The 19237-nt window shown below is 52.3% G+C and overlaps 1 protein-coding gene across 1 annotated transcript in view; it reads left to right on the forward strand.

Annotated features, from left to right (window-relative positions):
* DDX31 (DEAD-box helicase 31) overlaps positions 1–19237 on the forward strand; it is a 71601-nt gene that overhangs the window by 28564 nt on the left and 23800 nt on the right. The window contains exons 15-17 of the mRNA XM_066255877.1: positions 7781–7831; positions 9378–9517; positions 14265–14346. Of these exons, the coding sequence (XP_066111974.1) occupies positions 7781–7831; positions 9378–9517; positions 14265–14346 (273 nt within the window). The remainder of the gene's footprint in view (positions 1–7780; positions 7832–9377; positions 9518–14264; positions 14347–19237) is intronic.

Consider the following 19237-nt stretch of genomic DNA (forward strand, 5'->3'; position numbering starts at 1 on the left):
GTTCCTGCTGGACTGCTTGTCACCTACAGAGATCTGAGTCTGACCAAGGAGCCCTTCCCTTCGCGAAGTTCATCCACAAGGCAGATGCTTCTGTTTGCTCTAAAACCATTTCTAAGTGCCTGGTCTAAAATGACGATAAAGAAATTTGTCAAGAAGCCCTTATCACGTCCCGTAGTGTGTCTGGAACCAGACCCCTTCCTGTCTCCTGTCCCCTTTACCCCTTGTTCCCACCCTTCAGCCATGGAGGCCCCTTCTCCATTTCTTGAATGTGTTATTCTTGCTTTTTCTGGCCTTGGGGTCTTGGTACCTGTATGCCCTCTGCCTGGGGCAACCCACCCTGACTTTGACTAACCCCTGCTGAGGTCTCAGCTTAAAGCTCAGTTTCCAGGACCTGGAGCCCCAGCCCCGCCCTGTCGGGCACTCCCTGCATCTTACAGCGTCCTGCACACCTGGGCGCGGTACCCTCCCACGGGATCAGGAGCTCAAGAAGACGGGCTGTTCTGTTTGCAATTCCGTTCCAGTGCCTGGCACACGGCAAGCCTGCGGCAGGCGCTCTGGAGTTGTGGGTTGGATGTGTGGGGAGGTAGGGCCCACGAAACTCAACGTATACCTTTTTCTAAAGACTGAGAGGCAGAGAATAATATGTTTGCTCGTTGGAGATAAGTCCCCTTTCTCGTGCTGTGGTGTTATCTGAGCAGTGAATGTCATACGTTGTTTGTGTTGAAACAAAGCAGTGGGGACCTCTATGCTGGGGTTCGGGTTAGGACAGAATGTTTTATTGTTGTCAGTCGAGGTGCTGTCTTCATCCCTGGGGGAAGTGTCGAGTTTCTCACTCAGTGACAAGATGCTGCCTGGTTTTACAGGCCTGGGTGAGCTCTTGAGTCTCTGAGAAAACTCCAGGAATGGGAGTTCAGTTGTGGTGGTGTGTTAGCTCTTCAGGGAAGAAAGGGTCGTTCTTGCTGGAGTGTAATTCTCAGTGGAGTCCAAGCACAGGGGTGACCTGCCTTGTTCTCTGCTGCAGGCCAGTGACGTCAGCTAGACAGCGCCCACCTGCCGTGCCCTGCCAGTCCTGGGTGCCAGGTGGACAGCAGACTCACTTGCCCACAGTCCGATTTCCCTAGGATCTCTGGGTGCGTGCTCATCTGCTGAGGTTCCTTCCAGGAGGCAGCGCTCTCCCAGTGTCCTCGTGCGCGTTCTCTGGGGTGGAGCTGCTGGCGAGGCCGGGCGGGGGCAGGCGAGCAGACTCCCGGGGCAGGGGAGTTGTCCCTGCACTTGGTGTGCCTCCATCTGCTGCCACGTGTGTTCACTTAGCCTGCCGCTCCTGGCGTCTGAGACAGTGGGGGCATGGAGCACACCTGGGCTGGTGAGATACGGTCATTCCGTGTCCTTCGAGCAGCCTGTTGCTTGCCAGGCCCTCTGCACACCATCCAGGAAGCTCCTTCGTGTTAATGAGGAGTGGAGGCCACGTCGGGACAGGCAGGTGGAGAGCTGGCTGCGGCTGGAGAGGAGTCGTGTTGATAATTGTTGTGTGGGGAGTTCTCCCTTTATCCCCTACCTTTGCCATTTCGATGAATCCTCCTAAGGTCCTTTTAACAAGGTCAGGAGAGTGAATGTATGGAAACTTGATAACTAAGTTGTCACCACAGAATAGCTCACAATTGCACACCCCGTCCTCTTCCGTTGTTAGGAAGTGTTACAGCTGTGTGTGCGCATGTGTGCTTCTCTCATCTTGATTATAAGCATCTGAAAACACAAGGACCTTTTAATTTCACGCACCAAAATCTTCCAGGATCTGGAACCTGGCTCTGTATCCATGTGGCCTTGGTGACATGGAGGGTAGGCAGAGGGAGAAGTGTAGGAGAGACCAGTTTGTGGAAGGCAGGTCTTTACACCTTTGAAATGCACTGCGTCCTCTGGGAAGTTGGAGCTAAGAAGAAGCTGAGTTAATAAGGGAGCAGTGAGCCTGACCACGCGGTGGCGCAGTGGATAGAGCGTCGGACCGGGATGCAGAGGACCCAGGTTCAAGACCCCGAGGTCGCCAGCTTGAGCGAGGGCTCGTCTGGTTTGAGCAAAAAGCTCACCAGCTTGGACCCAAGCTCGTTAGCTTGAGCAAGGGGTTACTTGGTCTGCTGAAGGCCCGCGGTCAAGGCACATATGAGAAAGCAATCAATGAACAACTAAGATGTTGCAACGGAAAACTAATGATTGATGCTTCTCATCTCTCTCTGTTCCTGTCTGTCCCTATCTATCCTTCTCTCTGACGCTCTGTCTCTGAAAAAAAGAAGGGAGCAGTGATTAGCAGGAGTCATTTGAAAGTTTAAAGCCCTGGTTCCCAAGTGAAATTAAGAAAGGAGTCAGATAAGACACTGAATCATCTGCAAAATATTTCCTTCTGTTTATGGTGAAGAATGCATCCTAAGCCAGAGGAAGGGTCGTGGTCTTTAGTGCTGTTGTCATGTTGACGAGTTGATAAAGAGAAATACCACGAAGTGCGTGGAAAATGGAATTTCCAAGCGACCTCTGGCGCTGAGGTGGCCGTGAGGCTTTCTGTTGGTGCACGTGGTACTTCCTGGTGGCCCCTGGGTAACCAGAGCATAGCAACCTTTCCCAGCAAGGAGAGGCGCCTGCAGCCCCACCCAGGTCTGTGCCTGATCACCCTGGAATGCTGTGGGGCACTCCAGCCCCTGCATGCTTGCTCAGGAGACTCTGTTCCTCCATCTTCCCTGGGGTTTTTTTCCTTTTTATTTACTTCTTATTCTTTGCCTGAAGTGCACTGTTAGGTTTGCAGTTCTCCGGCTCCTCTTCTGGTGAATTTCCACTGTGCCAGAAGGCTCGGACACCAAGGAGTGTGGCCGCAAGGGTCATGAAAATGTCAGGGCACAGCCCAGGATGAGTGTGGGCTCTCGTGGCTTTCTCTGGGGCCTGTTTCTTAGATGAGGCCTCTTCTTCCCGGTTATTCCCCCGTGTCAGTGGCGAGATCACTGGGCGAGGGCCGGCTGTTTGCTCAGTTACGTTAAGTCATGTTGCCAGCTTTTTGGCGGCTCCAGCCAAGCTCTCGCGCCTCTGACAGCTTCTGCACTCTCTCCTTCCTCCTCTGTTTACGCAGCCCAATCTGTCACCCGGACAACAGGGGCCAGTACCCCGCTGATGGCTTTCCACACACGGCAATAATGACTTTTGGCAGGCCGGGAAGGCGGCAGAGGCGAATTTGCTGCGTCCCTTCCTCAGAGAGCCGGCAGGCCCCTCACCCTGTTAGGAAAAGCACTTTGTGAGGTTCTTGGGTAAATAAATGAGTCATTTTAATCCAACTGACAGGCTGGCACCTGAGCAAGCTGCCTTCCATCTGTACTCCTGGTCTCATGGAGGCAGCCAATTGTCGGGCCCCAGCCGCAGGCCTCACCGAGTGTCTTTCAGAACTGACTTTAGCGGTTCTTCTGCCCTAATTAGGTTAAAGGAACACGGGGGGCTGGCTCTGAGTTCTGAGACTGCGCAGTCTTCAGCAGTCCGCTTCCTGCTGCTCTGGTGCCTGGCGGTGCTGACCTGAGAGGAGGGAGCAGCGTCCAGCCCTGTGGCCCTCTGCCCCGCGAGTGAGTGGGTGTGAGTGGGGGACGAGAGCTGAGAGGCTCGTGCCCCCGCCTCGTCAATACCGTGGCGGGAGGTGAAGAAGTTAGACTTGCAGTTCTCAGGTTTGTGCACACTGTCTCATTGGATCTTCACAACAACCTCAGGAGGGAAACGGTGGGTTTACAGCTGTTTCTGGTGGGTGAACGAGGCTCAGGGAGCTGAGTTGGCTCGGGGAGCTCAGGTCATGTGGCTGCGGCAGCGACACTGAAGTCCCGTCTTCTGCTGCCAGACCCGGAGGAGGCTTTTCCTCCCGCTCTCTGGAGTAGCTGGGGCTCAGCAGGGAAGGACGTGCTTAAGGCAGTGGCTGGATTGAGCCTGAGCTGTGGTTGGCCGTTGGTGAGGCTGCCCCATCAACAGGAGAAGTGGCAGACAGAGAGGACTGTCTGAGTCGGTTGTCACGAGCTGGGCCACCCGGATGGGTGGTAGAGCCTTGAGTGGTCAGAGTGAGAGACTGCAGGCATTCCGGCTCACTCTTTCAGCCTGGTTGTCCCTGGTGAGTTCCATGGACATCATCCGCTATTTTAGAGTTTCTTGGTTGAGTTTACTAAATTGATGAGCGTTACATTTTGCACAGAGCCTGCCTGTCTGAAGCTCGGGCAGCCGTGGTCTGCATGCGTGTCCCACTGCAGAGCACTTCAGTAAGTCAGTCACTTCTTACAAGAGCTTAGACTGGAGAAGCGATCGGTTTTGCTGAAAAACCCAGCTGTGGTTAGTGTAGGAAGCAGTTCCCACACTCCTTACAGCAGAACTCTTAAGTCGTGTTCCCAGAGGGGTTGCTCAGGATGGCAGCCCTCAGCTCTCAGGGCTCGTGGAGCCCTCTGAAAACCCCGTGTGGGTGCCCGGCCCTAAGTACATGGAACTTCTGCTTAACATTTCCTGCAGGCAGCCTGGCCACCCTAAACAGAGACCATCAGTCTCAGGTGCGGTCAGCACGGGCTGACCAGGCTTGTCCTGTCTTGTCCTCTGAGCCGGGAGGACACGGGGAGCCATCATTGTCATGAGCTTCTTGCAGAAACTTTGCACAGGGTTATTGTTTTTCAAAAAAGCTAATTATACATATGAATTCTTGGTGGTGCTTAAGAGTGAGGGAAGGGGAAGGGGCTGTTCTTACAGAGGAATGGCGGCTCTCAAATGGCAGGAAGGGGTGCTCGACAGGAAGCCGTCCTCTGCAGCCCTCGAGGTCACAGTTGAGATAGACAAGCAACAGCAGTACATGCTGAAACCACTGGACAAAGGCTTTTGGAAACAGTCTCAAAATGTCACCCCCAGTTTACTTACCAAGTTTGAAGGCAAAAGGCACCTGCAGATGGAGAGAGCCGGTGGTGCCCTTCTGTGGGCTGCCACACGCACCCCACCGTCCAGGACAGGCTGCGCGGGCGTGGCTCCCGATGACATGCGCCAGGATGTGCACAGCACCCAGACGTGTTTCTGCCAGAACGCTTCACACAGGTCTTACCAGGAGGAAACAGGCAAATCTAGGTTTTTGGAAGTTCAAGACACGTCAAGTCTGCAAAATTGATCGTTATTTAGAAAACATAAATAAACGTGTTTAAAAAGTAAATGAAGGGCAGGGCTGCCAGTGTAGGTTAGGGAAGTGGAGGAGCTGTAATAAAAATCGAGTGTGTGAGCTCTGGTTCAGTCCAGATGAGAAGGGGGAACAAGGAAAGCAGCTCGAGAAGTCACCTTCAGCGCACTCGGAGAAACTGCATCTGGACTGACGATTAAGAAAGAACGTTACTCAACCTTGACTTTCTTAAGGGTGAGAACAGTGCTCTGGTTATGTAGAAAAATGTGCTTTTACTTAGGAGATGCATGCTGAAGTGTGTAGAGGTAAAGTGTCGTGATATCTCCAGCGCACCTTCAGTGGCTGAGAAGCTGTAGGGAGGAAGAGGAAGCAGATGCCCCACGGGTCAGCAGTCAGGAGCCGAGGTAAAGGCAACAGGTGCTTGTACTGCTCCAGTTATTTCGTTGGTTCACATTTCTCTAAATAAAAATTTTGGGGGAAATATATTTCATTGTTAAAAGAAAAACAAAAGAACCCCCCCAAAATTGCAGAGAGAAAAGTAGAAAGCCCTCAAGCTCCCCTGTCTGGAGAGAACTGGTCGGCAGTGTTGGTGACGCGCCTTCCAGGTGGTGGCTCCCAGTTTACCTACTGATTCCTGCATCCACCGTCCATCTGATGGATGGTGTGCAGTTTGCATTTGGGTTTTGACCTCCTTTTTCTCCTTGAATGTTTTGGTGGATGAAAGATCATCTGCCCATATCCTGGCTTTGCCTGACTGTCCTCCTGGTGGTGGTCAACTTCCCCTCTCCCCTGTGTGTTCTCTAAACCAGTAGTTAGGTCCAGACCCTCAGGTCAGGTTCCAGGGTTTTGTCTTGGTAAAAAGAATATGATACGCTATACTTCCTGTAGCGTGGCAGCTGATCACCTGACTTCTTAGTTCTCAGACTTTTGCGTGGTCTCAGACTCAACAGCGTAAAGGTCCAGTGAAGGAAGTCTAGCTTCCATCCCTTCCCCTCCCCCTGTTCTCTCCCTGTCCAGGTCACTATTTTTATAAGATTTTAGAAATACGGTCAGGGATATTTTATTTCCCGTTTCTTACACTAAAGTATACTACATATGCTCTCTTGAAATGTGTCCTGGAGTCTGCATGTTGGTCCCTAGGAATCCTCCTCCCTCTCATGACAGTCATACTGTGTCATGTGCATGGGTATTGCCACATTGTAGTCAGGGGTCTCTGGCTAGACCTTGGGGTGGATTTTGAGAAGTGAGGTTGCTCCGGGTCAGAGGGCAGGTGTATAGGGGTTCTGCTGGATGTGACCACGCTCCCCACTGCTGGAGCGCGAGCTGTGTGCACCCCACCACAGCACACGGAAGGTGCAGCGCCTTGTCCGATGTTGGAGCAGTGCGCTGTAATGTGGCATTGGGTAATAGTTTCGAAAATCTATCAAAATAATGCAGGTAAAATGTTTTACACGGTGTCTCATGTGTACTAAATGCCCAGTGAATGTGAACGGGATAGTCTTCTTACGACTATTAGCTAGAAGGTGAGTGCCAAGTGTAAATACACTGCCGAAGACTGGAGGGTTCCCACTTGCTGGTCTCTGCCAGAGTGACCGGAGACGGAATCTCTGCTCTTCAGGTGGCGGCAAACTGAAAGGAGAAAATAAACCTCCAGGCCTTGGCCGGCTGGCTCAGTGGTAGCGCGTCAGCCTGGCATGTGGAAGTCCTAGTCAGGGCACATAGGAGAGGCGCCTATCTACTTCTCTACCCTTCCCCTCTCTCTTTCTCTCTCTCTCGCTCGCTCTCTCTTCTCTTCTCTTCTTTTCTCCTCTCCTCCTGCAGCCATGGCTGGATTAGAGCGAATTGGCCCCCTAGTGCTGAGGATGGCTCCTGTTACAATGGAGCAAGGCCCCAGATGGGCAGAGCATTGCCCCCTAGTGGGCATGCCAGGTGGGTCCCAGTCAGGGCACATGCGGGAGTCTGTCTCTGCCTCTCTCCCTCTCACTAAAAAATATTAAAAAGAAACAATTTAAAATAAATAAATCTCCATAGCTTTCCCAGTTTTGCCCACCTGCTTGAGTGCAGCCTGCATTGTAATGTGGCTGTCGCAGAGGCGAGTGTTACCTGATCCTCGCTGCTCTCTGAGCCTGGGAAGCTGGGCCACTGTGAATGCTCTGTGGCTCGCCTCCACGGGGACGCCCAGGTAGTCATCCAGAAGCCCACCTGGGAGCCTGTCGGGGCCAGCTCTGCTGGTAGGTGCGGGAGGAAGACAGCCACCCATGAACACATTCGTCCTGCAGCGGTTTTCAGGTAAAATGGAAAAGTAGTAAGACACGGGAAGTGTCCAGAGTTCTTTTAGGAAGGACAGATGAGAACTCACGACTTGTACATTCCCGGGCTCTCCTGCAGGTGCCGATCTTGTAGGGAAGTGCTGTGACTGCTTCATCGCCGGGTTCTGTAGAACTTACCTGAGTCAGAGGCTTGAATCCAGGTGGACTCGGGCGGCCTCTGAGGTTGCACGTGGACGTGTGCGTGCGAGAGTGTGCATTGCTGTGGGGGAGCCCTCATCATTGCACTCGATTATCAATGGGTCTGTGACCCCAAAATGGTTCAAAAACACAGTCCTAAGCCATATTCTTTTCTGTTTTGAAGGATATTGCAGCTCGGGGATTAGATCTCCCTCAAGTCACATGGATTGTTCAGGTAATTTTTTTAGTTGTTAAAGTGTGAGCTCGAGGCAGAAATATATGATCATGAGTAGATGTGTTGGCTTTAAGTAGAATAATTATTATTACTCTCCTGGGTGTTGCCCTGGTAACCAGGCAGCAACCAGCCTTATCTACACAATTCTTCTGACATCTTTCCTTAACCCAGCCCACCTAACTGCCGCAGCAAAACAGCCAGACTGCAGTCACCGGAGGGGGTGGCGCAGGCTGCCCAGCTCCCAGCCGAATGCATGTCACACACACACAGTTTCGGCAATCTGAAAATAACAGGAATTACCCAGCCCCTGGGAGACCTCATTGTGTCCAGGAGGAGATGGCTCAGCTGTCCTGAGAGCCATGTCCTGTTCATTGACCTGCAGGGGGCAATTAGGTGCCTGACAGCATCATACACATACCTCCAGCCTTCGACGCTTTGCCAGAGGGTATAGGTGTTAGTGCTAGAGTCTAGTGGCTTTAGTTTTTTTTTCTTTTCATTAGTCTGCAGAGTGGTATTTTTAAGCCCTTCTGTGTGGGGACCAGGGGACAGACACATGCCCTGTTTACGTGAGTCATGGTTTATTCACATTTTAGTGCAATTGCATGCCTGCCACTGGCCAGGAAATTTGATATGTTCACCACAGACAATCCTTCGCAACTAGAGGCGTTGTCTTTCCTGCGGGCACAGAACAAACGAAAGATAAGAGGGTGTGGGTCGTTTTAACACCTGACATCAGTCACTTAGAGCCCTGCTGCACTGTGAATGTCGATAGTTTATGTGCCTGCCTCCTATGCCTCGTGTTCATCTCAGCCCTCTGGTCTTTGACTCACGTAGCAGCAGAGAGAAGAAGAGGAAGAAGGGATATACATGGTCAGTTAGTTTTGATGATGAAGTTACTGCCATACATGCCACCTGATGCCGTGTGTGATTCAGGAATTCTAGAGTCACCGTTGCCCTGAGTCAGAAATGCTGCCTGTGGGCGCGAGGGCATGCCCCAGTGTGCAGGCAGTACCACTCCACAGGTCTGCAGCACTGCGGGGCAGGGTGGGGCAGCTCCCGGTGGCCCTGCCGCAGAGCTGGCCTGTGCTCACTCGGAGCCGTCGGCCTCTCACTCCTTACCCTGTCTAGTGACCTCTGTGGCCTCTTCCCCACGGCTTGTCTGCCAGGGAAGCAGGCGACAGTCCTGTGGTCACCTGCAGAAGTGTACCCCCACCCGTCTGCATTTTCACCTTGCAGTCACCTTGGTGAAAAGATGCAGATAGGAGAGCGAAGAGACCTGTGGAGAAGTAAAATTAAAAAGGAGATATTGGGAGACATCTCGTTTATCTGAAACTTGGCCACTGTTCACGTTCGCATGTCAGAGCCTTGTAATTTCCAACGAAGCTGGAGTTTCAGGGTTGAGTGACTTCTCCTTGTGATTGTTAGGGTAACCATAGCACCAGGATTTAATTCTTGGGATACCTGGAGGCAGGTGAGGGGTATTGCACTTCCAATTAATGGCAGTCCCTTGATCTGTGAATGCCTTCATTTCTGTTACCCTTTTCAGTACCACGCTCCGTCGTCAGCCGCAGAGTACATCCACCGCATCGGGAGAACCGCCCGCATTGGCTGCCACGGGAGCAGCCTGCTCGTCTTGGCTCCGTCGGAGGCAGAATATGTCAACTCGCTGGCTTCTCACAAAATCAAGTGAGTCAGAAACCTGTGCGGGCTTTTGGCTGATCTCGCCTAATTAACTTTCTGTCGCTTTTTATAGCGGCTGGGCCTTGTAAGCTGACGAAGAACCATTAACCCTTGTGATCCCCAAATAAGTCCCAGAATAGCCAGTGGCAAAAACTAGAGCCCTTAATGCCATCAGCACATGACAAGTCTCATTGCATCACGAGGCTAAGTCACAGGACAACCTGTCGCCCTCCGTGTTTCTTCAGACCGAGGCCTGCTTCCTGTCGCTCACAGCCTGCTTCCTGAAGAGCTCTCTGCTCACACTTTTTATTTCTTGCAATTAAAGTTGGTTTGTCTTTGGAAAAAACAATACTTTTTCCTCATCACACAACTCCCTTCCCTCAGGAAGACGAACCCTGGCAGAAGTCCTCAGGAGGCCGCCGAGCGCGGACACGCTCAGGCAGCTCTGGCCGCTGTCGCCGGGTCGTGCCCGGTCCAGGGCAGCACCTCCTGTCCGCTGCATAAAGCCCAGTGCCAGCCCTGGTCACGGCACAGAGGACTTGGTGGCCTAGACACTGAGCCAGCGGCTCCACCAAACCCTGGCCTCACTTGGAAGGACAGGGACAGCAGACAGGCAAGCAGCAGAAAGAGCCGCAGGGGCCCAGAAATTAATTTGTTCTGTCATAGTTTCCTTAAAATCTCTGGCACCTGATATAACAAGGTCTAATAATGGGCTTCTGAAGGCCTTCCGTTTTCATAGTGGTCCACGTTCAGGACCTGCTCAGATGGGGCCGAGGGGGGTGTGCAGTGTCGTGGAGGCACTGGAGGAGCTGTGTCTGCCCTGGTGGCCACTGGGTGCCCCACAGAGCCGACGCTGTGCACAGTGCAGCTGGACCCGGGCAGCCTGGTGGGGCCACGGCTCAGTGCAGGCCTCCTGCTGGGGGAGAGGGGTGCAGGTGGCTGTCCCCAGCAGTACCTGCAGGACGTTCCTCACCCTGATCGGGACTCTTTCAGGGGATTGCTGGTGCGAGCTGGTGTATTTTTCTGAAGTTAGAAGTGAGGAGGCAGAGAGACAGACTCCCACATGCGCCCAATTGGGATCCACCCAGCATGCCCACCAGGGGACAATGCTCTGCCCATCTGGGGCGTTGTTCCACTACACCTGGAGCCATTCTAGCACCTGAGGCGGAAGCCATGGAGCCATCCTCAGTGCCCGGGCCAACTTCGCTCCAATGGAAACTTGGCTGCGGGAGGAAAAGAGAGAGAAAGAGAGAAAGGAGAGGGGGAAGGGTGGAGAAGCAGATGGGCGCTTCTCCTGTGTGCCCTGGCCGGGAATCGAACCTGGGACTTCCACACACTGGGTTGATGCTCTACCACTGAGCAGCCGGGCTTGGTGCAAACTTTTATGGACTGTGCCTTATTCAGGAAATGTTCCTGACCTGTGTTGGGGGAGGCAGGAACCCACTCATTGGTCTGGGCAGTTTCAAATGGGCTAAAAGCAAGGGTGGTCTCTATTTTTCTTTCATGTAAGAGTCTCACGTTAGTACAGTAGTTTTTCATTTGAAAGGGTGGTTTTATTTGTTGCAGGAACACATGATGTTTTCTTACAAGAGCAATCTCATGTTGACCCATCACTTGTCTCCGAGAGACTCATCTCTGGCTGGACTCATTTCCCTGAGGCTGGAGGCTGTCCATGTCCAGGCTAGCACCCAGCCAGGCGCTGTTTGCAAAAGTGCCGAGCGGTTGTGTGAGAACCAGTGACACGACCGCTCCCCTGTCCCCGTCCCCCTTCTCAGAGGCTGGGAGCTTGGCATGGCGCTGTCGCCTTGGCTGCCCCAGGAGTCTGTGTCTGTGCAGAGCGTGTTCAGAAGGGCGTGTTGTCACTGCCTGTGGGAAGTGCAGGCACTGCACCTGAGCAGCCTTGTGCTCACTCCTGCTCCGCGACGGCCTCCCTGCTTCCACGCTAGACCTGCAGGTTCCCCTCCCGCCCCTCCTGCCAGCTGTGCCCTGCGAGTCTCCCAGGCTATCGCTTGGCGGGTCTCAGAGAAGTGAGGAGCAACAGGAAGCCGGAGATGGTCACCCAGCTCGGGAGCTCCCAGTGTGGTCTCTCTGCCTCTCACCATTCTCGTAGTTTCTCTCTGGCACATGCAAGGTGATTGCTGTGAAAGGTTCCAAAGTAAGCCTAAAATTGAAAAGGAAGTAACAGCACCAACACGATTTATTAGTGAGGCAAGTATATTTTAAAGACAAAAATTAAGGTCGTCCTGTGCAGCATCCTGTGTGTTGACTCATGGAACAGTCACGTGCCCATAGCATCTGTGGGCGCGTCAACAGAATGTTTGCACTTGGGACAGCTCAGGGGTGCCAGGGACTCGGACTTGGAGAGGGTGTCCAGAGGGTGTGGACAGGGAAATGTTGAGAGCGAGGAAGTGGATTTTTTTCTGGGAAAAAGGGACCACGTGGATAGGGGGCGAGTCCTGTAGGAGTCCAGCTTTTCTGGTTTCTGCCTGAAAAGTTGCCTGTGGAAGGGCCTGCTTCTGGGCTCCCCAGGCCCGGCCTGCGTGTCAGACCCACGGCTCTGTTGTAGCTGGGCGTGCAACTGCTGGTGTCTGAGGTGTGTGTGGGTGTTTAAATATAGGCTGTTCTTCGACTTAATACCAGAAAAATTAACCCTCATAAGAACTGATGGCAGGGTGTGCTGTGGAAAGAAGATGGCTGGGACCTTTTTGGAATCTAGAACGTCCTCCTAAACGTTCTGAACAAGCAGGACGCGAGGACAGCTGGTGAATGACAGGCAGATTCCGGGCGGCACCCCCCCCCCAGCACCCCGCTGCCCGCCTCCGCGCTGTGCTGTTCACCCTGACAATTTAATTTAGCCGACAGGGCGAGAGAGGGTGCCCTGGGCTGTGCGCCCCGTCTGAGTGCTCGGAACTTCGTTTCTCCCTCCCTGTTCTCCTTTGTACTTGCAGACCCTTCCCTTTCCTGACTTCTTTAAATGCGCTTCTAATGAAAGTCATCACTAGTTTATTCAAATGCACAGTAGATGCTTCATCAGGCCGCGTGTTTCTTAGATCAGGCATGAGACAGGTTCCTGAATTTATTTATCTATTCATTTCCTTAGTAAGGTGAGTGTGTCAGATCTGTTGCTAGAACTTTAAAAGAGCAGAGTGGCTTCACTTCATTCCTCAGAAGCAGGGGTCTCTTAAGAGTAGGAGGACGGCCCTTTAAAGCGCAGATCACGCCGGTTCACACTCAGCTCCTGCTCGCGCGGGGTAGGTGGTCCCCAGCCCTGTCATGTGCACGCACCGCGTATAGCCGGGCCCTGGTGGGAGTGTCGGCACCACCGTGCATTTGGGAACACCGCAGCACCGCCTGTCTGTGGCCTCTTTTTTCCCCTTCTCCTGACTGTGGAGGGCATTATTCCATTTTCTTTCTCCCTGTTCAGGATTTGACCCCAGGTTCTTATGTTCCTTTTACTTTTGTATTTCTCCTTCATTTTTTTTCCCAAGGAAAAAAAGGAGTGAATAGAAGCAAATCAGACAAGACAAGGGACAAGGTAGGGTCACTGTGTTCTCACCTTTCTCCAGACATCCAGGCATAAATAAAAGGCAAGTGCAAGGCCGTGACATGTCTCCCTTGTATGAAAAATAGATTTTCCAAGAAATCTGGAGCTTTTCCCCCAGCCCTGACCCTTGGGTATGGACGCTGCCTTGCTGGCTGCATTCGCTGTTGTACAGAAGACTTCACGTATCCGTGAGGCCGGGAACTGCGACGGGAGGGGGTCAGGGTCATGGTGGCACTACAGTCAACAGCTGTAGAGACGTAACATTCTCGTCAGTAGCTTTGGCAGTGTAGCCTTTAGGGCAAAGGGGAGCATTGCCTTGTTCCACCTAAGAGATTGCTATTCGTGTTTTAATCTGTCACATTTTTTGAAAAAACAGCAACATACAAGGAGATCATTTATTTTTTTATGGTCTGTTTTCTCCCCAGAACTACTCCTTCCCCTGTCTCTCCTCTGGGAAGAGTTCTCAGCCACCCCTGTGTCCTTAGCCTCCGATACTGACTGTGCGCACGGCCCACAGGTGAATGCCGTGGCCTCGGCACAGTGAAGTGTGGTTTCCCGGACCTGCCGCCAGGCAGGCCGGGAGGCTCTGGTCGGGACCGAAGCCCGCTTCTGCTGTCAGCCGTTGGCACACGGCCCCGGAGTCATCCCAGAGTGTTGGCCCTCGGCTCTTAGTAATGAAGAGATGGGTGGTGAAGACCGTTTGGGGTGGGTTGCAAGAGGGTGCTGGTGTGTGGACAGCTGGTACCGGCCCGGGTTGACCTTTGCTGCGGTGTTCACCCCGCAGTTCAGGATCTTCTGTGCGCCCCTGCCCCCACCCCCACTTCTTTTTAAGTCTAAAACAAAAGGGACTATCTGAAAAGTTTCTGTTTCATCATCTGCTCAAGTCAAGTTCTATATCAATGAGCCTACTTATTTAGTATTTGAGGTTTATTAAGAAATGGTGACATGATCTCTGTAAAGGAAATTCTCAATACAACCTGTTGAAAGTTCTTCTGGGAAGAAGGAACTTGTCGAGACTGATCCCCACAAGTCCCTGTAATGTCATGGGAGGTCCCCTTCCTCCCGCTCCTAGAGGGCTAGGAGAGGGGTCCCTTCGGGGAAGGGCTGCTTCTGCCTCACCTCTGGCTCAGGAGGGGCCAGCTGTGCACATCAGCAGTCTGGGTGTTTCTGAAGGAATGCCGAGTTTATTTTGTGCCCTTTCTTTTACAGCGTTTCTGAGATGAAGATGGAAGATATTTTGTCTGTTCTGACCAAGGATGATTGTTTTAAGAGAAAACAAAGGGGAAATCAGGTGAGATTCATTGTTGGTTGTGTTTGCTCCTAACAGGCATGACTTGGTTCTTGACGTGAGGAACAGAGATGTTATAGCAGGGGTCAGGAACCTATGGCTCGCGAGCCAGGTGTGGCTCTTTAGATGGCTGCATCTGGCTCGCAGACAAATCTTTAATAAAAAAATAATGTTAAAAATAGAAAACAGTCTCATGTATTACAATCCATTCATTTCCTACCGCTCATATTCATGGTTGCGGGTGGCTGGAGCCAATCACAGCTATCCTCCGGGACACCACCAAATTTCTATTGTATGATGCATAACGTACACAGGTGGTTGCATGGCTCTCATGGAATTACATTTTAAAATATGTGGCGTTCATGGCTCTCTGAGCCAAAAAGTTTCTTGACCCCTGTGTTATAGGATGGTTATTTCCTCTGTCGAGTAAAATGCATATCTGAGGAATGGAAACATCAGATGAGGCCAAATCTGACTGTCTTTCTCTCCATCGCTCCTGGGTGTGCTTGCTGGTCTCTCATCCAGCGCGTAGGCCACCGCCCGCCCAGGCAGGCCGCCAGGCGGCAGTGGGCTTTGCAGACCAAGCCATCCCTCGGCCAGAAGGGTTTGCGGGCAGTGTTACACCGTCCGCCCTGGTGGTCCCTCTCCAGGCTGTCACCAAGGACAACAGACTAGAACTTCCTGCTCAGACAGCGTGGAGAAAATGCATGCTTGTGTCACTTTTCAGGCGCACTTAGTTCATCCATTTTTTAAATGTGCGCTATACACAGAGGAAGAGTAAAGTTGAGATCATTAAGAAGAAAAATTTTTATTGCCCGCAGAGCTCCACACGGAGACTCCTGAACGTTGCCCACGGCCCAGACGGCACTCCGTGCCTTCTCGGGCCTTCTTCACGGGTGACCCTTCCGGCCCCCAGCCGTCACTCAGTGCATCCTGAGCATGTGTGTGTCTGGGACAGTTCACTGTCTGGGTATTTTATGTTTGTTTTCTTGTGACTGAGGACAGATTGGGAAATCAGCCAAACAGATCAAGCTGAAGAGTTTCTTTTATCTGTTAGCATGCGTCTTTATCTGGACGGGTATTCTCCCCGGGCAGGGACTGGGCTTGTGGGCCTGACCTACGTTCTCCTGCTGGGAGATGGCGGACGGAAGGGCGGGGTGGCCACAGCAGCTGCAGCGCTGCGGGTTCTGGACTTGGCTCTGCTGGGCTCTTGGCACATGCGGCCCCATTGAGTCCTCCCGGCAGCCCTGCAAGGCCTCCCATCCCGCTTTACAAGGGGAGCCTGCCCTGGCTGCAGAGGGGATGGAAGGTGTCGTTCATCCTCCCGGGACAAGGGACAGGTCCTTGTCCGCCTGCATGCCTCCCTGGTAGCAAACCGACAAAATGGAACTGGACTCTTAAATTAGGTCACATTAGCCATTTTTCTAAAGGTGATATTTGGTGAATAAATAGTACACAATGAATGGCCTGTAAGAAAAGGGGTTAAAGACTCAGTTGATCAACAAGTTTTTTTAAGCGATACTTTTTATAAAACATCCTCGCCAGTTAGACCGGGAACTATCCTTTCTTAAGTGTTTTGTTGAGGGAATTGACCAGTAACCAAGGATGCAGTCACGGTCTTGGCACGCCTCTGTTCTTCTGAAACTATTGCAAATTCTAGTTAGAGACTTTTAATGTCCCCCCAGATCCTGACTAGCCCCAGGGCAGCCGTGTGGGAGGAACAGGGCGGCTGTGGGAGATGTTCAAGGAAGCCGTGTAGCACAGTGGTGAGAGCATGGCCTCGGGGTCAGCCCTAATCTCTCTTCCCAGTGGTGCGATTTTGGGCACCACTGGGCCTTCTGCATCCTCCGTTTTCTCCTCTGTAACATTGAGATGATAGTAGTGTCCTCACAAGGTCACTGACAGCTGAGTACGAAATACCACAAAAGCCTGCGTGCAGGCACCGAAGGGCATTTCATTATTGCTGCTCTTATTACTGATGATCACTCTTGTCACATCGGTTAGTCGTGGCTGTGGAGTTGGTGACACTCAGTGATAGAGCAGAAAGTGAGCCCTGCCTGCTCTCCTGAAGTTAGAGCCGCAGGGACAGCGGGCAGGTTGGAGAGGCTGGCTCGGGTCCACGCTGTGCCCGGACTGCTCTGTGCTCAGAGCCGCAGTCCGTCCCGGGCCGTGGCGTGCACTCACCGAGCCCCTTCCGCAGGACATGGCCAGAGGAGGCGCAGGGCAGCCATGGGCCCCTCTGCTCCTCGGAACAGCCCAGAGCCGCCTTCACCACCCGCCTCAGGCCTCAGCTTTGGCTTTCCTCGTACACCTCTGGCCTTGACATGAGGCCAGCCCTGGAGCCTGCTGGGCCTGCACGGGTTCGAGTCCTTGCTTCACAGCTGGTAGTTCTGCACCTCGGGGCGGTTACCTCTCCTAGCCTCAGTTTCCCCATCTGTAGAGTGGGGAGAACCAGAGAGCCTGGCTCAGAGGGAGGTTTAAGTGAGCCAAGGCACACGTGGCCGTGGATGCTCATCTACGCCCTGGGCTCCTGCTGGGATGGATGTGAAAGGACTGAATAGAGCATTCTGATATTTTTAAGGCTTGGTTTTCTTTGTGTTTAAAAAGGAAAAGTGCTAAGCAAGGGTGGGCTTTTGCTGACACCAGAATAGCGGGTTAACTTGGAAAGCGAAACGGGTCATACTGGGTTCCTGATGTCACGTGAGCAGAACCTGGCTTTTCTAACCCATTTAACTCTGACTCAGAGGACAGGGTGACTAAGCTGGATGGGCAGCAGTACTGATTGTCACGTGGGAACACAGCCCGCTGGAGTCTTTTCTGCGCACGGCTCGTGGGAGCCGTGGAAGGAATACCGTAGGTGTTGGGCCCAGCGGCTCGCTCGTTTCCTGTAGGAAGTGCGGGGCGCCTTGTTGGCTGCCCTCAGCTGGGCGGCTCTCGTGCAGGCGCCAGGGCCGGAGCCAGTGCCGGGCCCCCCACGCCCGCAGCCGGGCGGCTCCCCTGGCTGCCCTCCTCACCCGCCTGGCGGAAGTCTGCTGCACATGTCCCTTTGGCATGCATGTTTTGCAGGTTCCTGTGAACAGAAAGCAAGCGAGTGAAGCAGCTGTAAAATGTATATTTCATATTTAGGTGTATAAAATATATATAGCTGTGCCTGGGCGTGTGAATGCTCACCTACCTACAAAGAGAATAATTTGATCTTCCAGCCTTCCCGGGAAGCACTCAGAAGTTTCTGGGGACTTTGGGCTAAAACTCAATTCGGCGATAAAGTGATTAAAACAAAGTCCTTCCATTTAGTCTTTAAATACTTCAGACTTTGGCAATATCGAGATATGTGCTTTTCCCAGAAAGGCCGCTCTCCCCACCACCGCTGCCGCCTAAAACTTCTTACAACAGAAACAGTTGGGCATAGTTACCTTAAACTCATCTGTTGCTTAATCGCTGTGGAATTTTTATCGCACAAACACAAACATGTTTTTCCTGTAAGTTCGTTTGTCCTATGGAATATGCCCGTAAACTCACCCCAACAAAAAACTGTCACAGGCATGGGACATTGAAATTAAAATAAGATCGCTAGCCCCTGGCTCGGTTCTTTTTGATCGCCTGTTCTCCCCGAGATCAGTGCGGTCTTGCAGACAAAGGGTGTCGAGTGCACACACAGGTGGAAATACTTTTCCAAGCCGCCCGTGGTCCACCAGTTGCCAGTTGGTTTCATTAACCGGTGCTGTGTGTCTTTGAGGGTGCGAGAGCCAGTCCTGCGGGGCTCCCTGCCCTCGGGGACTGACCCGCTCTCATTACGGGCGCAGTCACCTGTCTGGGGCTGAGCTGCTGCTGCGCAAGTCTGCCCCTGTGTCTTCGGTTTAAATTTAGACCGGCCTCCCCGGAAGACAACGGCAAAGTACCTCATTCATTCTCAAGAGGGGCAATTTTAAAGAGAAGTATTTCTGGAAGCGGGGTTGGGGTGGGGTGGGGGAGTAAGACACGCTTTTCCCGAAGTCTGTTTCCTGCCATTAACTTCGCCTCATATTTTACTAAAACTGACCTCATCATCTCAAACGTGCGAACCTAGTTTTAATGCCTTTTCCTACATCTTCCCCTTGCGTACACACTCACATTTTTTTTATATGTGTGTGTATATGTAGTTTTGTGGGGGGTTTTTTGGTTGGGAAGAAAAGATGCCTCATTTTGAAACCTAAAGGGGGGACTAAGAAAAGCCCTTTGTAATATATTGCCATATTATCACTAACTCCCCTGACAGTTGTGTCACAGAAGCAAGTCACCTGTCACTTAAGCTTGAGGTCTCTTTAATTTTCTCCCGGAATTCGCACCAGGCTGTCTTTAATTTGAGGCCTTTATTGGAATTCTGAAACCTCTCTGCCTCCCCGGCTCTCAGATCTATTCTGAGAGCTGTTACAGAATGTATACAATAACCAACAGAGGGATTGGAGAGGGCTGCAGCTCTGTTTATTTAACACTCTGGAGGGATTTCTGTGCTCACTCGGTCCTGGCTGCCCGGCTTTCAATATGGCTTTGACAGCCATTCTGCCCTTCTCATTAATTTTAAACAGTTAAAACACAGGAAAAAGAGGGAAAAGTTTTCATTATTAAAGTGCTTTACTTTTTAATAACAGAGGATTCTGTCCGCCAGGGGAAAGGGCATCTTGCTAATTTCACATTCATATTTTTAAAAAAACAAAGGCGAGGAGGGTGACAGGTGTGCCGCAGAGGGGGCCCGAGGGAAGGAGGGGGCGCTGGGAAGTTTGCCTTCGCGCCAGTTAGAAAGGGCGAAGGCTCCTTGGTAATGACAACAGCAAATGTCCACTTTGGTGGCGCAGCTCCGTGGTGACTCTCCTCTCGGCGTCTGAGTGGAGAATACCCTTAGGGGGACCATGTACTG

The sequence above is a fragment of the Saccopteryx bilineata genome, chromosome 2 (assembly GCF_036850765.1).
Source record: "Saccopteryx bilineata isolate mSacBil1 chromosome 2, mSacBil1_pri_phased_curated, whole genome shotgun sequence".
Classification (NCBI taxonomy): Eukaryota; Metazoa; Chordata; class Mammalia; order Chiroptera; family Emballonuridae; genus Saccopteryx; species Saccopteryx bilineata.